At 42.4% G+C, this 18,345-nt stretch overlaps 1 protein-coding gene across 1 annotated transcript in view; it reads left to right on the plus strand.

Annotated features, from left to right (window-relative positions):
• ALMS1 (ALMS1, centrosome and basal body associated protein) overlaps positions 1-11,425 on the plus strand; it is a 75,704-nt gene extending 64,279 nt beyond the window's left edge. The window contains exons 16-22 of the mRNA XM_026072730.1: positions 391-574; positions 788-851; positions 3,404-3,490; positions 5,085-5,184; positions 7,773-7,924; positions 8,018-8,289; positions 10,933-11,425. Of these exons, the coding sequence (XP_025928515.1) occupies positions 391-574; positions 788-851; positions 3,404-3,490; positions 5,085-5,184; positions 7,773-7,924; positions 8,018-8,102 (672 nt within the window). The 3' untranslated portion in view covers positions 8,103-8,289; positions 10,933-11,425. The remainder of the gene's footprint in view (positions 1-390; positions 575-787; positions 852-3,403; positions 3,491-5,084; positions 5,185-7,772; positions 7,925-8,017; positions 8,290-10,932) is intronic.
• The last annotated feature ends 6,920 nt before the right edge of the window (positions 11,426-18,345 follow it).

Raw genomic sequence — 18,345 nt, forward strand, 5'->3', positions numbered from 1 at the left:
CACTGCCTTACAGTAAAGGAGACTATAATATATTACTGCACCTTTTATCCTGTGTGCCCAGCTTTGTCTGAACTTCACTGTGCTTTTCTGAGAAGAGGTTTGTGTCCCTTTTGCTAATTATTTTAGCTGCTTTTCTTTTTTTTCTTTTTTTTTTTTTCCCCCAACTAGTTAATTTTCAGGTTGTTGACAAGTACTTTGATGTTAAGATCCCTGAGCATCTACCCAGCCTTAAGGATGCAAGATTTTGTATTTTATACTGAATGCTGCTTTGAAGTTTTTTTATTACCCCCCATGCTTTGATAATGGTGTTAGATATTTTGATAAACCTCTTCCAGTCTTAAAGGGAAGTTTTGGCCATTTTAGACTTTGTTTTGTATCATCTGGTCTTAGGAGGCTCTTGCATTGCGTCGCCCTGATTTCATCTCCCGCTCTGGAGAGCGTGTAAAGCATCTGAAGCTTGTAATGGAGGAAAGAAGGATGCAGAGTGTATTGCAGTGTGAACGAGAACAGCTATTTAATCCTCCTGAGAAAAGAAAGGGCTACAGGAATGCAAGTTGCATGCTCTCTGAAAGAGGTACTTCATGGTTATGCTGTTTTATATTCTAGAGGAATTAATGAATTTCCGCATTATGCTTAAGGGTGTGTATATTTCTAATAAAATTAGAATTGTTTACCATTACTGTCTATGAGAATCCATAACTTATAAAGGAGTAAGTTTGTTGCAATAGTWTTCTTTGCGAGAAGTAGACTTGTTCACTGTTTTCTTATCTCAAAACTTTGCATTTAGGCTATCTGATTAGACAAAAGAGAAGAACGATTCCAAAGAGTGAAATGGTTCAAAGATCCAAAAGGTAAGGTTAAGAAAATTTTGTTTCAGATAGTTAAGTGACCTGAGTAAATGGGCAGGATAGATGGGTGAATCATAGTTGCAAGTAAAGAATTGGGCATTGGGGATAACTCAGCTTTTTCAGGGCAAGAGGTAGGCGTTTTATCAGAGGAAAAAAGCACCTGTTAAGAAAAACATAGAAACAAGACTATTTAAAAAAAAAAAAAAAAGGCTTCTGTAGGTAGACCTGCATATCTTGCTGCAGTATCTGCAATCCAAACACTACAGCTAACTGTCCAAGTTGTGGACCCCAAAAGGAGAGGAAAGGTAGGATACAGGCCACTAGAGCATGTGTATGGTGTTGAACATTAACACCCTAGGTAATTGGCATTGGAAGTGAGGTACCATTTCTCCAAATGAAAGTAGCTTTATGTRAAAAACAGTTACCCATAAAGGAATTTGGAGGCTTTTAATCCTGAAGAAAGCTACCTTGTGTTAACCTTGTGTTTGATTGAAGTAATTGTATATAAAATGCGCTGCATACTTAGCAGTGTATTAAACATTTGGCTTATCTGTGCTACAGAGAGTATGTGAAGGTAAAATAAAAAAAAAGGGATTTATTGCAACTGGATTATGAAATGGTAGAGGAGGCAAGAGGAAGTGGTTTGGAGGGGTGCTRGTTCGGAAACAGCATAAATACTAAAAAGTAAGGTGGAGGCTTCTGAAATTCTCTGATGGCTTGTAAAGTTACGTAAGAATACAGTGGTAACGTAAGTTATTTAGAGTCAAAGCAACGGAAAAGGCCAGGAGCAGCGTGCCTCGAGGCAAGGAACGTGTAACGCTTGGATTTCAGCGTAAGCGTAAGGGCTTTGTCGAACTGATGTCTTGGGATGTGAAGGAAAGGGGTTGCGCGATGTGAAAGGGACAATACCATGGCTGATAGTTCCTAAAGATTTCTGCAGGCTTGAGGAATGGGCCAAGAGGAATGGGCCGTGAAGCTTGACAGTGACAAATACAAAGTCCCTCTCCCCGGGACAGGGCAACCCCATGCATCGGCAATGGCTGAGGAGACACCGCCCAGGGAGCAGCCCTTCAGAAAAGGGCCTGGTGGACAGCAAGATGGACATGAGCCGGCAGTATGCTCTTGCATCAACGAAGGCCAGCCGCACGTTGGGCCGCGCTAGTAAGAGCGTAGCTGGCAGATGGAGGGAAGAGGTTATTCCCTCTGCTTGGCCACAGCTGGGTCCTGTGTCCTGTTCYGGGCTGCCAGTACAAGAGAGAGATCAACAAACTGGCATGAGTGTAGTGGGGGCCACCAAGATGGTCAGGGAGCTGGAGCACATGGTGTGCGAGGAGGGRGTGAGAAGTCTGGGTTTGTTTGGCCTGGAGAGGAGAAAGCTGAAGGCAGGGATCTGGCAATCCTGTTTCACTGCCAGAAGGGGGATTTAGGGAAGGCGGAGTGAGGCTCTTCATGGAGATGCCTAGTGAAGGGACAAGTAGCAGCATTCCCACCTTACAGTAAGGGAAAATTCTGACTGGAGACAGGGAAATTGGCTTCTTGTGAAGAGGACGGTTAAATGCTGGACAGGGGCCGGYGGAAGTAGTGRAATCTCCATCTTTGGAAATAGTCAGAAGTCGACTGGACGAGGCCTGAGCAACCTGATCTAGTTTTGAAGTTAGTCCTGCTTTGAGCAGGAGGTTGGACTAGCTGACCTCCAGAGGTCCCTTCCAACCAAAGTTATTCTGTGATTCTACAAAATATRTGTCAGAATAGGTAATATATAAAATAAACCCTTTAATGTGTTATATGTGGTAGGAGAGTCCAAAAAGGATGTTTGATTTCAGTAGTACTTGGCATTTAAAAGTGTTTTTAGGACATTAATAGGTGACAGAAGTGGGATGTACGCCAATCCCCTGTGGAGTGCATATCCACATGTTTTAATTGAAAGGGAAAGATTTTGATTCAGGTCATTTGTATTGTATGATCGATGTTATCTGAACTCATGTATTTTCAGGAACTCTGATTTCACTGTACCGAAGTCAGCAGGATTTCTATGGAGACTGATTCAGGCAGTCGCTCTCTGTGGTTTTTTTTTAATGCTGCTGTCATACTCCAGCTCTCAGTTGGAGCTGAGAAGTAATTTATTCTGTACCATTCTTTTGAAATCCACACCTATAACGAATACAGAAGCTTTTTCTTTTTCCTCTGTAAGTGCATAAATGGAGATTCTCGTGGCAAATTAGCTAGAGCTAATAAAAACGATTTTGAATGAAGTTAGATGCCATTCTGCATTGTCCGCCTCTAGCTCTAAACATCTTTATGGTGGGATGAATTGGTGAGTTGGTTTATCTTGATCTTTAGCTGAGAGGTGCCYCAGAATGGTGGAAGCATTTAGTGAATGGTGGGATGGTGGTGAAGCAAACCCTGAAATCTTTGAGTTATCCCTACACCCTTTGAGGTATTCCCCCTCATCCAGTTAGAGCTTTTATAGACCTAGCACCCTCTGCTGCCTTCCAACAAAACAAAAGAGAAGTAAAATAACCTCCAAAATGTGATTTATTTCCTCTTTTCTGTAGAGGTAATGCGGACAGTAACATTTTTAGAAAAGATGGCCTCCTAAAAGCAGCTGCAGACAGAGTAGGAAAGCAGGGATACACAGGAAGGTAGGTCACTGAAAAGAGTACAGCTGCCATTTTTTAGGKTATAATGGCAATCGTCTGTATACGTGCAGTATTAAGTGGTCTTCTATAGAGTTTCCTGGTATAAATGCTTGCTCTTAAAGAACAAAAGCTCATGAATTCCCCKATGAAGTCTGATGGACTGGTAAACACACTTGTGCATGGGACTGTAGAAGCTACAAATGTTTATGGCTTTCCCTGGTTGATGCTGGGGAATTAAATAGGAGATGAAACTGGTTGAGATTTGGACTTGATTCCTTGCAGCTAGCTCTGCCTGCTTAGTTATGTGCATCTTTTTCCTTCCTGTTGCTTTCTTTTCCAGCTAACTTCTAGTCCTTCTGTCCTTTGAAACATGTGAGTGACACCTATCTCGTGTACTGACTAAACAGCAAATCAGTGCAAATTGACACACATTTGCCTCCCTCACTTATCTTGCCAGTTCGAAGTACTGCTTACTTTCCTGCTGGAATTAGCACCAAGACGACTGTCAAAGATGCCCTCCCTGCTCCTAGCTGGTGGGCTGTATTGATTTGCAATTTTCAAAATGGAAAGTGTTGAAGCACTTGCAGATAATACCAGTTGATGGCATAGATGTGTTCAAACTATTTAAAGTGCCAACGGTAACTATGGAAGGGATGTTGTTATATTGACGTAAGAACAAAACGGTCTCTTAAAAGAGTATGGCTTTGTGGTATTGTATCTGCAATAATTTTTGCTCTAATTGCTGAATATCAAATCTGTATGTTAAGAAAKGAGCTGAAGTATGATGTGTCTTGTTCTAAATATTCTGGGGCTGGAATTTTTGAATGTGTTTCRTTTCCACTTCCCATAAACTGTAGTCTTCTTGAAGCTGCACGGCTCTTGGCAATGACTGTGATGAAGTTAGTAAAGCTTTATGATATTAAAGGAGGCTCTAGAGGATATGGGGAAGGCAATGTGAGCACTGCTCTGCCATCCTTGCTAGCTGCTTCCTTCTTCAGGTGGTAGCATGTAAAGCAGGCAAGAGTAGTGCGCTAACTCTCGACCGAGCACTACTCACCTTTTATTGAGTTCARAGCATCTTTTGTTGCTTGGCTCTGGCATGGGAGTAGTTCGGCAGTGGAGAAGACAAAATATTGGCCTAGGTAGGGCAACATTTGGGCATAAAAGATTCCTGGATGACTTAAGTCAGATTATTCTTATGCCAAAGGTACTACTATTTATGAATAAGCATGTTATTCAGAATCAACTTACCCTCAAAACGATAAGGCTATTCTGTACTGATGATATTGAATCTTTACCTTTTGCAGACAGGTAATCATAGCAGCTGTATAGTCATTTTAATGTCCTAAATGTTGCTTTTAGAAGGGTGCTGCAGCAAGAAAAAGGCATTATGGGATGTGGGAATTTCTGGTATCACAATAGTTATGTATTCCACATTTTCTCTGTGTGACACTTATAAGCCCCCAACTAAATTTTTCTATGATGTGGTTGGCTAGTATCTTTTAACAGAATGCGAAGATAAAACAGAGGATGTTTTTATATTAATAAATTCCTTTTTTCCAAGTCATTATTTTTGACTTTTTGTATTTACACTAAGGATCTATGAGCAGCTGCCAGAGGTGCAGAAGAAGCGAGAGGAAGAGAAGAGAAAATCAGAATACAACTCGTACCGGCTAAAAGCACAGCTTTACAAAACGGCAAGTGTTCTGGCAAACTACTTACCCTGAAATATGTTAATTTGTTTTTTTTTTTTTCCTTGTGGTCACAAGCCTTATGAAATTAACATTTAGTAAATATTATGTATTTATTTTGCACATTCTGGTTGATTAGACAGTGAGGTGAATTGAAAACTATCTGAATGGCAGAGCTCAGAGGGTTGTGATCAGTGGYACARAGTCTAGTTGGAGGCCTGKAGCTAGCGGTGTCCCCCAGGGGTCAGTMCTGGGTCCAGTCTTGTTCAACTTCTTCATCAGTGACCTGGAKGAAGGGACAGAGTGCACCCTCAGCAAGTTTGCTGACGATACAAAACTGGGAGGAGTGGCGGATACCCCAGAGGGCTGTGCTGCCATTCAGAGAGACCTGGACAGGCTGGAGAGGTGGGCGGAGAGGAACCTCATGAAGTTCAACAAAGGCAAGTGCAGGSTCCTGCACCTGGGGAGGAATAACCCCCGGCACCAGTACAGGTTGGGGATTGACCTGCTGGAAAGCAGCTCTGCGGAGAAGGACCTGGGAGTGCTGGTGGGCAGCAAGTTAAGCATGAGGCAGCAATGTGCCCTTGTGGCCAAGAAAAGGCCAATGGTATGCTGGGGTGCATCAGGAAGAGTGTTGCCAGCAGGTGGAGGGAGGTGATTCTCCCCCTCTACTCAGCCCTGGTGAGGCCACATGTGGAGTACTGTGTCCAGTTCTGGGCTCCCCAGTACAAGAGAGACATGGAGCTACTGCAGTGAGATCAGCGGAGGGCTACTAAGACTGTTAAGGGGCTACAGCAGCTCTCCTATGAGGGAAGGCTGAGAGGGCTGGACCTGTTAAGCTAAGAACTGCTGTCACTGCTCTTCCTCCCTGGCTATCCGGCTTGTGTATCATGTGCTTTGTGTCTGTTGATTAAGTTCAGGTTTTATGATTGACAAGAAGATTGAAGAGCCCTGTGCTAGAGACTCACCTGGGTTAATCATGCTGAGTTTCAAGGAAGCGACTCCTCTGTTCTTCCCCCTCTGCCCATGCATGTGTCTTATTATCTAGTATTTCTGCGTAACGAGGAGTTTCAATTTATATACAGCGAGTGATGTGATAAATGTACCGATACAATAAAGGAGGTTCATTAATCCCTTCTGCCCATCTCCAAGACTGACCAACGAGTCCCTTTTTAAGCTGTTTTAGGCATCCATATGTTTAAGCTTCCTCTTAAGACTTAATAAAAAATAAAAGATCAGAAACGATGATTTGTAATACAAACACTGAGGTTCTAACCTGGCTTTTCACTCCTTTACTAACCCGTATACCATAAAATATAGCCTTCTAGAGGACTCTGGACAGAGGTAATAAACTGCATTACAGACATCAGTGCTTTAAGGACATGCATTAAAAATGCAAACTGATTTTTTTTTTTCTTTCTTTTTTTCGCCCTCCTCTAGATTTCAAGGTTACACTTCAGTTTTAGCATTGCAGCTCTTTCGTGGCTGAGATATCCCACCAGAGCTGGTATAATAGGCTTAGTTACTTGTTGGGAACAGCAATAATCAGATCTTAAAGCTAAAGGCTTGCAGCACAATATATTATCCAGAATACCTGCCTAATCTGATTGTGGCTACTTATTGCTAGAATTACTTGAATTTGATGCTATGCTTTTGCAGGGTACGTTCAGAATCTTTTTCCCTAGCTTGAGAATCTTGGGTGCCAGTGCAGTAAGGTCTTAGAGAGTTAACGAATGCTTCGAGACATGGACTCCAAGTAGCATAGTCAGCTGGAAGAAGAGGAGGAATCTGATAGGAAGTTTTTTATACAAGTGTGGTTTTGATTCAAAGAGGGATGATGATTCACCGAAGTGAATATTGTAATTTTCTGTTGTCTTCCTTGATGATACAGAATAGCTGTAGTGAGTAGCTATAGATATAGTGGATGTTTTGTTTAGAATTTTGTTGATGTGTTTTTGAGAGCATCCGTTTCTAAGTGGATCTGATTGTACAAGCAAAAAACCTACAGATTTTGTGGAATAGCTCCAGAGATGACACAGAGTATTAGCCGAAGAAGGATGTTTTTTTCGTTACCGTGACCAAAGCTAGGTTAATAACGTATGTAATTTAGGGTTGTATCATTTTAAGTGAGCTATAGCACTGTACCCAAACTGTCGTCTGAGTATCACTAATAGTTTGAAAGCTRGTTTGGGCAGGTGTGCAGGCCTTGCAGGGACGGATCTTGCTGTTGGGGATGGTCCTACTCAGCAAAGGCAAACTTGTGACCCCCTGATCTAGAAGAGTAGATCAGTACGCTAGAGCAGACCATACTTTTATTTTAACTGTAGTCGTCTGGAGGGGTTCTGTTGTACCTTACGCAAACCTAGAAGGGGACAACTCTTTCCAAAATCGTTTGGCATCTATCTAGATAAAGCTTGATCAGGGAGAGGGAGTGTCTTGAGCCATACGCTAATATTTTGGCTGGCTTTCTGCTGCGCAGATGCTAATGCCTGGCAGAGGAGCGCTAACAGAACAGCTGGGAAGGTGGTGATGTCTTAAATGGCCACAGCAGTTTGCTTAGTGAACCAGAATCTGAGCACATTCTCCTCTCCCAGCACCTGCGGCTGAACTCCTGTCACAATAACGAGCTGCGCTTGTACCCTAAGTGTGTTGCACCTTGGTTATGGTGTAATGTGGCTTTGGGACACCGGTTGCTTCTGTTCCTGTCACCGATACCAAAGGAACAGACACGTAAGAAGGAAGCAAGGTGAAATTTTACAGAAATTGTAATTTCTTTGGTGCAGCAAGAAACTTCTCCGTGCRAGCGTCCTCTAATCATCCCTACTTTTCCTGTCCGAAGGCCTGTCCGTAGACCGTCCTGCTTCCCGCTAGGCTCATACCTYGCTAACCGCAGCACGACTGGCTCCGAGGAGGGGGTCAGGTAGCAGTACGGTGTGCATGCTGCTTCTGAACGGCATTGAGGGGTCACAGCCTGAGGATGCTTAATGCCTGCGGGAGGCAGCAGCGAATTAAATGTGTGCACACACACTCATGTCTGGCTGTGCATGAACGTGGACACGCAGTTTGCTGAAGTGTACCTTGCCAGTGAAGCTATCGCACCAGTATTTAGAGGTATGTTAGGTATCGCCGCATATTGATACGAGCCTGCAAAATTCTTCTGAAGAAAAATAAACATCAGCAGCTTAAAAATGTATCTTGAGCAGAAAACAAAGCTGCTGGTTTCCAGCGCGAGCAATAACGGCTCTTGTGTGGGGCATGCTGCTCTCTGGAGGCAGAGGATCTCTTTTCATTAACTACAGGAAAACAAGGATGATGCTCTTCTTAAATTAGTGTGCGGGTTGAGGTGGGATGAACCTCACTTTGTGTGGCTCAAAGCAAGACCTAAAGTTAATGAATATATTTGACCAAAATGCACTTTCCTTTTGTAAAGTACAAATCGAAATGCTTGGATGGAAGCCCTAAGAAGGAACTTCTATCGGGGCTTGTTTTGAGGCGTTCGTGTGCTGCAGTGGCGGCGTGGGGCAATGCGGCGTGAGTCGAAGAGAGAATGAAATAGCAGTTTAGCACTGTTCGTTGAGTAAGGAAGAATCCTCTGGAGGAAATAACAGGAGGTCGTATCACTGGAAACCTATCAAAACTCATACGCTTAAAGGTGGCTGGTAGAGTTTCACATCTTAATTTTCCAAATCGTTAAATACTTAACTTGGCCATCTCAAAGTTATTTTTATCACAGGATGCTCTAGGGTGTAGGGCTGTTCTATCCCAATATTCCTTTGCTTTTATATTTTTGTTTTCAAATAGAGCATAAAATTAAACTAGCCCGACAAGGGAATGGTGCATGTCCTTTAATTCTGAAAATTGTACGGTCGAGGCAGATTTCGGATCTGATGGCAGCATAAATCGGAAGGAACTCTTTCACCCTCAGTGAAGTTAAAACGGGTTTTGACTTTAACAGATGCAACATCGGTTCTGTTACTGAGGCTTTTTCGTTGGATGTGATTAGTTTGCCATTTTTGTAAATAGGTAGCATGGCAGAAACCTCCATAAAGGGGACATTTATGTATTTTCCCTTACCCTGTGAAGAAAAAACAAAGCGCTAGCATTCAGGAACAGTGAACGCTTTTTAAATTACTACCATTACTATTCTTGATGGGACATCTCCTTGAGAGAACGTGTGCAAGATAGGGACCACTAGGTGTCACCAGCCCAAAGGGAAAAGCGCGTGTTTCTGGAGGCAGAAAACTGAATGGCATTTTGGTGCTTTAGAATAGCTTTTTTTAATCTGTGCCCCCCCCCCATATATATTTTTTTCCCCTCCATCAGCAACATGTTGGCCTCTTGTTTTATAGCTAGTTGCTGTGAGTGGAGGAGGGGAGGTGGCATCTAGTCGCTCCCTGGGGTCCCTCCTGAGATTGCAAAACGGCCCGTGAGCCCCCAGGGCTGCTCGGAGGCTCCCTGGGATGAGGCATGTCGAAATCCCACGAAGGCTTCGTGAGTGGGAGTCGCGGAGACGGCTTCCGGACTGAGATCAGTGTCAGCTGCTTTTTAAAATAACATATATATTCATATAAATATTAATTTATTTGTATATATTTGTGTATGTATCTGCTAAAGAGTATATATATATATATGCTGCACACTCTGTGTATGCGTGTGCGTATATATGTCTATATTTGTCTCTATATATGAGCTGCATGTTGTCTTCATCTGCTTCCTCCGTGTGATGCAAGAGGCCACCCTGGGTAATGGGCATGTCACTGCCTCTGCTATTAATAATAGTCGAGTTACCTAATGCTGTTGCTTCATACTACACTTCTAAAAAGCCAAGTAATATGTATTTTGTGCTTCAGAACTGCGGTGGTCGGCTGGTTGAGCTAGCAGGATGATGTGATGTTTCGTGATCTGAAATGCCTGTCGTGACAAGGGTCAYGCGAGCAGGTGCCTAGGGAGGAACGTGGTAACGGAGCCCTTGCGTAGCGATGCTTTCCTAAAATGCTCCAGGGGTCTCGTGTGCTTTATGTCCGAGGGGCTGAGACAACTTTGATATTTTTTGCATGTTTAGGTTTCATTTTGAATTTAGGTTTTATTTTTTTCTGGAAACTGTTACCAGTTTTATGTGATCCCCACCCCTTTTTTAAAAATTTATTTATTTATTTTTTTGAAAGCATTGGTGAATAACACTCCTTTTTCACCTTCTTCAGGCTATTTATGATTGCGTAGCCCTTCATCACTTCCCCTTCAGTCATGCCTGCTCCCCCACCATGGCGAAGAGTCCTGATTTATTCGGTCGTTCGTTGTATAAAGCACTTTCTGTATTGTCTATCATCCTTGTTACCCTCCTCTGTATCTCTCCTAGCTTTCTTGTACCTTTCACAAATATATTGCAAAATGGGGAACGAGAGGCTCAGGCGAAGCTCAGGGATTTGTATTTGGGAGGTGGAGAGACCCCTGCATCATGGTTGCTTGGGGAAACAGTCTGTCAACCAATGTCAAGTTGTGCTACGATTCTTTGGGCCAATTTTCTAACCATTTCCACCGTGGCCGGTACAGGAATATCCTGGTGTTTCTTGTACTGATGACTGGGGAAACAACTGGGCTGCATTAGCAGTCCTAGAATGTGTAAACAGTCATTTTTCTGCTGTATTATCTGTTGATATCTTGTTCAGAAAACTTATCAACGATATTTTAATGCTTAATGTTTTTATTCTTAGAGGATTGATACTGACATCTGTCACTTTCGTTTTTATGTTACAGAAAATCACCAACCGCATCTTAGGGAGGAAGGTGCCTTGGAATTGATAAGGATCTCGTGTTCAAACAAAGGTGTCTTGTGCTTAGTAAATTTACAGCGTCTTCCTCTGTAAAGGAGATTGTGAAGCAGATAATGCAGTAAACATTTGTGCARCGTGTGCTTTGTGGTATTTGATAGTGTCATTTTTGTACTAATATAATCCAGCCATATTTATAAAGTATTTTAAGGATCAGGGATTTAACGTGAATGAAAGTCTTTCAAATAAATGGCTGTTGTTTGTAGTGTTGTTGTGCACTTCCAAGCAAATGCCGTTTGGAAGTATTTGGTTCATAATATATTTATAATTACCTGATTGGAATAACTGTTTTATATATTTATTATAAATTGTTTTTAACAATGATTTTTTTTATGTTTTTTATTTCCTATCTCAATGTAGAAAACCTATTTGTACTGTTTTGTATTGCAAAAAAAATAAATAACATCAAATCAGTTTGTAGCAACTATTACAGGAATCATGTTCACTGTTCATATGGACAACATCTGAAGAAACTGGGCTGTAATCACCTCTTAAGTTCTCTGTTGGATAGAATAAGAACTCGCAAGGTAACTAGGAAGAGCCGTAAAGTTGGACGCTATTAGCACCTGAAAGAGCAGATGAGTCATGAATTCCATTTGCTGTTTGCATGGTTTGCTATCTTTCTGTGCTAACCAGGAGAGTCTAATCAGGAAATACTTTTTTTATTGTGTTGGGAAATTTGATTTCCCTTCCTAAAGCAGATCCAAAGGGGCTAAGAGCTCTTTCTTTTGTTGGTGCTCACAAACACCAAAAGATGTCTCAAGCKCCAAGTTCATGAATCAAAATAGAAGTAAACCAGATGTATCTTTAAAATTTTCCTAGCCACTCTAACCGTAACGGTGATGGATTGATAATGGAAACTAAGCCCACCAGGTTTTGTAAGCCGTGCCTGGGGGCGTCCCCTTAACTTCGTTAGATACTTGCATATTTGCAGGATATTCGATTATACTCTCAACTAGCATCACAGTGGCAGAAGATGAAATACAAAGATAAAGATCGTGGGTTTTGGTGATACAAGCATGAAGATGGTTTCATTTGCTTGTCACGGTGGAGTGACATATATGATGTATAAACAGGAAAATACGCTTGAGCAAAACTAAGTGTATGCAAACAGTGYTTTCTTGTTTTCATACTACCAAGTCTTCTGTGGTTAAGATGTCCATAACATTTTAATTCAAAGAACGACTCTAATGGTACACCAGATTGGGCAAGGCAGACGTTTTGACCACTTGTGTTTGTTAAGAATTTCATGGAACTTTTTGTTCAGGCCCGTTGGCTGAGCCATCTGGTGGTGGCTATGTCCCAGCTTTGCTGATTACCCTAAGCGTTTCCATTGGGATGTAATGAATCAAATCTTCAGTTCATGGGAAATAATGTGATTCCCTTGAAAGTCAATGGAACTACACTAAATTACCTGAGACATAATATTTTTCCAACTCTCCTGTACTAGTGGTAGCACATGCTGTTAAAGCAGCTGTTACATATTACCCCGGAGTCAGAAGAAAATAAGTAAATGTGACAATGTGTCTGGGYGTACTCTATTTATCAGAGTAGCATAAAGGATATTGTTTAAAAAAAAAAATACAGAACCGCAATCTAATGGTTGGAAGACCATATCTGGTCTGGCCTCAGAAATTTTAAGTTAAAAGAGTGGGTTAAAATGTTACAATAGCACATGACTATGATAGATGAGCTTTCAGATTTGCTTAGATCTTTAGAGCTTTCCATTTTTCAAAATCTATTTTTACTTGTTTGTGCCTTTAACTAACTATTTTCCTTGGGATCAGTTTGGCTGGAAGTTGCTGCTATGCCTTTAAAATGTTCTTCTGGGGCTAGAAAGCTAGTTTTATATGTTGCTGAATCAGAAGATGCTAAAGCTTGCTGGTACTGAGGTTTGTCTTGCCAGTTCCTCTCATATACATATGAATAGATTTTTTTCCTGTGATAAGAARTTCAGCTGTGTTGGAGTCAGTATGACAAGATCTTGTCTTACTGAGTACTCATTTAAAGCCAGTTAGCTTCTTAAATGTACTTTTAAGCTTTCAACTGATGAAAAACACACTCCTAATAAAACTTAAGGGCCCTGCTCATGCCTCAGGGTATGCCTGAGAGTTGTCTTACATTCAGATAATACATGTGATGATTGTTTTTATTTGTGTCCACACTGCCTATGTGTTGTTCCCTAACAAAAACCGTAGAGGTCAATGATCAAATACAATGCAGATTGAAAAAAAGGTAGAGGCTATCCATTTAAACTAGTTGGAGTTCCCATCCTCCTATAAGTAGAGATAACTACGCATTGTAAAACATTTAAGAACAAAAGAAGAGCTGCTGCAAAAGTTTTTGTTTAATCTTGTTTTAAAAAAAAGTTTACCAAGTAATGTAGCAGTCACTGTTGTTCTGTAAGTTGTTAGAGTTTCAACTTGAGAGCTTTAGCAACTAATAGCCATAATTCCTCATTTGGTAATAGTAATGTAGCTTTTTTCCTTTTGCTAGGGGAGAAGTGGTTTTGGTTCAAGTAGGCTTGAACTTAATATGTTAGACTGTGTGATCTGAAGATTGTGTTTGGATGTTTTACACTGGTCTTGAGCTGCACAAAGAGTTTACGCTTTGCTTTCTGAAGTATTATGAAGAGAATATTCCCTTTGCTTTGCAYAAGGCAGGGAGGGGGAGGGAAGTCTTGCAGAGGAACATTGCGAGGTTGTTTTATTTTTCTCCCCAGAGGAGTAAGCACCTGGAATTCCAGATGAAATCAGGAGGAACTGCAACTTTTCGGAGCTTCTGAATATTAGATCCTTTATGTCCAGGTTGTAAAGGAAGAGAGGCAGGTGCTCTCCTYAGTCCTGTACTCTAACAGCATTTCCATCTATCCTCCACTTGATTTCTTCATGAAGGATTCTAGTGAAGATGACTCATATTCACTCCACTTTAGAATTCTGTGTTGTCATCAGGTCAGATAAAACTTGTGCTGGGTGCAAAGCGTCCAGTGTTTATAGTTCTGTGGAATAAGACTGTTGAAATTTGAAGTCATTGGTTTCAACACGCGAAACCTCTTTCCAGAAACTCAGGAAATGATGCTTGTCTTGTGTTGATTCCAGAATGGAGTCATCTTTTCTTAATCCACTGCTGTGAAAGGACTTTGAGGGTAAGTTCCGCCAATCTTTGAATGTTTAAAGAGGACAGAAGTATTTCTGTGGGACCCTAGAGAAGTAGGCTTTTTGTTCTAATTTAATTAGAAATGCTCTTTGGTCTGCGTTTGCCATGTCCCCCCACAACAGTTATTGTGCAGATGCCAAATGTGTGTGTGGATCTCACCAAGAGGCTGACTATCGTAGTTGCTATCCCAAAAAATAGCAGCACAGTGTTCTGACATTTTTTTTCTTGCATCGTCTCTAGAACCTGAAAGCAGCTTTGATCTAGTACTATYATCGTTCATTTGCGCCTTGTTCATTGCCGAGTAAATGTAATGACTGGCATTTGGCTTTGGACTGCCTGTAGATGTACTGTCTGCAGATTGGAGTTGTGGTAGGAATCTGGATATGTGGTCAGGTTGACAAGGCAAGAAAATGGTGGAGAAGGGGGTGTAGAAAGACACTTCATGCTTTGAAAGGTTCCTTTTTGAAATAGGAAGCTTATTCACCTTTCAGACATGCTTCTCATTGACTCTGTCATGATCTCCATTAGTTCTACCTTTTGCGCTGTAAATGCCATCCTGACGGACCTCTTGTAATAATCTGATGAATCCTCTAGTTCTTAATGGATGTTTTTAGAGTCCTTTCTACAGAAAACCAATGTCAAGTTAGAGGTTTGCCTAATCAGGCGGTGACGGGAGAATGACTGATGAGTTTGAGCTGATGCTGTCTGGGACATGTTCTCATCTCCGTTAACTGGAAAGATCACTATGGAAACCAATTGTACGAATGATGTAAAAGGAAAGTTGAAGTGTGTGACTTCCTTGGGAAAGGAACTTTGTTCCCCACAGAATATAGTAGCGTTACTATAGATCTTTCTAGATATGGCCTGTTTCAGAGTGGTTGACCCTTGGAGGATTGCTTCCCAGAAGGACTTCTGCTCTCTGCCTCCTTACGTGCTAATTTTTTATTAGATGTTGTGTGATAGCCTATAGGGGAATGCAGCTGAATGCCTTTGAAGTGGTGGAAACTGAAGAAAGATTTGCTCAATGCTGAACCAGGTAAGCTAATTGCTTTTGCCCATCTGTAAAAGCATCTTGCTTTAAAATTCACTTCCTTTTCTGAGATGAGAACCTAATGAAGAAGGAATGGTGCTTCCTGGTTGGCTGTTCATTAGTCCAGATGAAACTTTAATATATTGCTAATATCATAATGTTCTTTTGCGTTGCATTTATTAGTTCACCAGCTGGGGAACTGTACTTCCATAAAGCTTAAGCTGTAACATAGTCATTAGACACGCTTATTGCAGGCTTGACCAACAAACTGAGCTGAACCACTATAAATGAAAAAGGCATGATTCTTTCACACGAGTAAGGTTTGAAAGTCAAACTTTTATTAATATTTTTCTCTCTACATCAGCAGATAAACTGAATTCTCCAGGCCAAATTAGACCCTGTGGGAGGTTGAATGACCTCCACATGACAAATGAAATCCATGTTGATTAATACATTTCTGGAAGGCACTCAGATTCCATGGTGATGAGGACAGTTATAAGAACGCTAATAGAAGAGTTTTTTAATACAGTCTAACTGTAGTCATATGCCCTAAAAGACAGTACTGCAACTCTGTCACTTCCTAGCCTTACCAGAAGTAGGGTGACAAAAACTTCAGACTTCTTTTCTTCTCATCTTCCCATAGCTATGTTGGCTCCTCTGCCTGAATTCAATTTGGTGCATCTCATGAATCGCTGTTGCCCTAGGGGGCTTGTYGCTAGTCGCTGCCATGACTCTTTGAGTCATCCACAGAGCTAACCAGTCCTTGGCCTTCCTCTGGAGAAGGGTAAGTCTCTTAGACTTTCTGAGACTTGCTGATTGGATCTGGAGGTCATAACACACCACCTRTGCTTCCTGGGCTCCTGAAGGCCTGTGCATGAGGACCTGAATTTCTGTGGTATTGTGTGCAGATTGAATAGTCTTTTTAATGGATGATTTTGTGAAACTGGGTGTAGGGAGACCATTTGTTGGCCTATATATCAAGGCAGAAATTCTTATAAATGGTGTAGAGCCCTTATACTGCACTACAACTGTCCTTATCCTTTGCAGAATGAGCCGTAACAGGCTAAGACCCATGGTGGTTTTGTTGACAAATCAGTGGCGGAAGATCCGAAAGGTGGGTGCCCAGGATCGTACTGACCGCACAACCCGTGCTTGCGAGATTCAGATGTGCTGGTTGCCTCCTTCATGAGTATGAAGAACTCAGGGAAGGGTGAGTGTTGGGGAGGACAGGCCAGAGCATACTGAGGTGGGTAGAAGATACCAAGGGGCTCTTTCTATCTCAGTTCCACGGTTGAGTGATCCTCCCACCCCTGCCTCGCACATGTTGTTCTTGGCTTAGGTAGTGATGCAGAAACCCCTGATCTGTGCCACAGCTGCCTGGCTGTGTGATCCAGCTGTAGAATACATTCAGTGCCATAGCTTCTGTAGGCTTTTGTCAGCGGGGATATCAAGTGATTAAGGCCATAGGCAGGCATTAAGGACGCCTGTTCCTTTTCACAAAAAGGCCTTTTATAAGCTGTTCTGGATAATCACCAGCTGTTGCGGTCCCAAGCCGCCTGTAGTGCCATGTACCTCTCTGTGGCCTACAACTACTCTCAGTTTCCCTGTGACGGTGGGAAGCAGCGATAGCCTGCGTTAACTTAGTCCTGAGTCTGCACTAATTTTAGGCGCTTTTACCAAACCCAGGCTTGCTCCAAGCACTTAAACAGGATAACTAAGAAATGCAACCGGTAGTTTGCACTGGTTGAGAAAGTGGAGGAATGAGCAGAAAATGACATTTCGTGCGTGTGGTAATGGTGAAGGCACATCTGTTGGGGTGATTCAGCGGGCAAATGCATTAACAGCAAGATGCTTTGGAAGTGGCTAATTTCCTTCATGTTGCCTCTTGGAAGCATGTGGGATAAACTGGTGTGGGAAGACTTTTGGAGTCTGTCAGCCGCTGACTACCAAACTGCAAAAAGGTTTCCCTCTGGCTTGTGATCTCTACCCCTGGCTCACCCCTGCATGTCATTTCTGACCACAAATTGCCCTTTCTCAGAAGGATATTCACAGYGCTCTGCAGAGCCTTGTCCCTCTGGACGTTGCTGATTATGTTTTTCTGATGGCTGGAAGCTGTGTCATCTGTATGAATCTCTCCTAGCTGTATGCCAGGCTGTTGATTTATGGCTGTTCTATTGAACTTCCATTGAGCTGTCTGGGTTTGAGATGGGATGGTAATGCCCTCTGTTTCTGAGCAGTCCCATGACACAGGTTTATCCTTTAGAGTGACTTTGTTTTTTTGCAGAGTGTTTGCTGTCCCTCCTGTCCTCTTGTGAAGAGCATGGGAACTGCACAACTGCTCCTTGGTGAGTTTTAGCAGGGGATCTTCCAGCTTCAGTGAGTCTTTCTTAGTGCTTTGTAGAGCTCAACCTAAGAAGGGAGAAAGATGTTTGTGAGATGTTTGTGGTGAGAACGGGGTGTTGCTACACGGTACTTACCCACCTGAAAAATGCTGCATCTCAAGRCCACTTGATCATCTGTTAATTGGGGCTCCTAAAGCCCTGCTGAGCTAGGGAAGACTTGTAGACAGTGTACAGGTAGGGGGATGTCTGGGCAGGGGTGAAGCAAGCTACCGAGATTGCGCAGGGAGAGGGAGCTGTGCTGTGATGAAATCCTGTGCTCGCACTGAACGAGCTGACTTCGAACCAGACCGGCAGCAGCGTCAGCGTGGTGCTGTGCTTTGAACAGGCCTGGAAGACGCAGCCGGGTTGCTTCAAAGCCTCCACGCAGACCTCAGAGACCACCTACTGAACAGGACTTAAAAACCTATTAAATTGCAGGACAATCTCTGACAGTGCTGCTGCCAGGGCTGCACCATCTAGACTTGCCCTTTGCACTGGGAAGCCCCAGAAATGTTCCCCGTCCCCATCTCTCCTGAAGTATGTCACCTAGGACGGGTGAGCCCAGAGACTCCTAGAGCACTTTTCTTAGCAGTGCGTCTTGCAATTTGCCCCCATTTCAGGTGGGGGAGACAGTAAAAATGTATCTTGAGAGTAAAAAAATGTTGGAAAGCATTAACTACTAGGCGTAATCACTATTATTAGGGTCRCTAATAATTTGAATTCTTAGGGGTCTATCTAAAATATCGCCTCTGAGGCTTGAACTGGAGCTGGT

This window comes from Apteryx rowi, unplaced genomic scaffold (assembly GCF_003343035.1).
Source record: "Apteryx rowi isolate R43461 unplaced genomic scaffold, aptRow1 scaffold_35, whole genome shotgun sequence".
NCBI classification, from domain to species: Eukaryota; Metazoa; Chordata; class Aves; order Apterygiformes; family Apterygidae; genus Apteryx; species Apteryx rowi.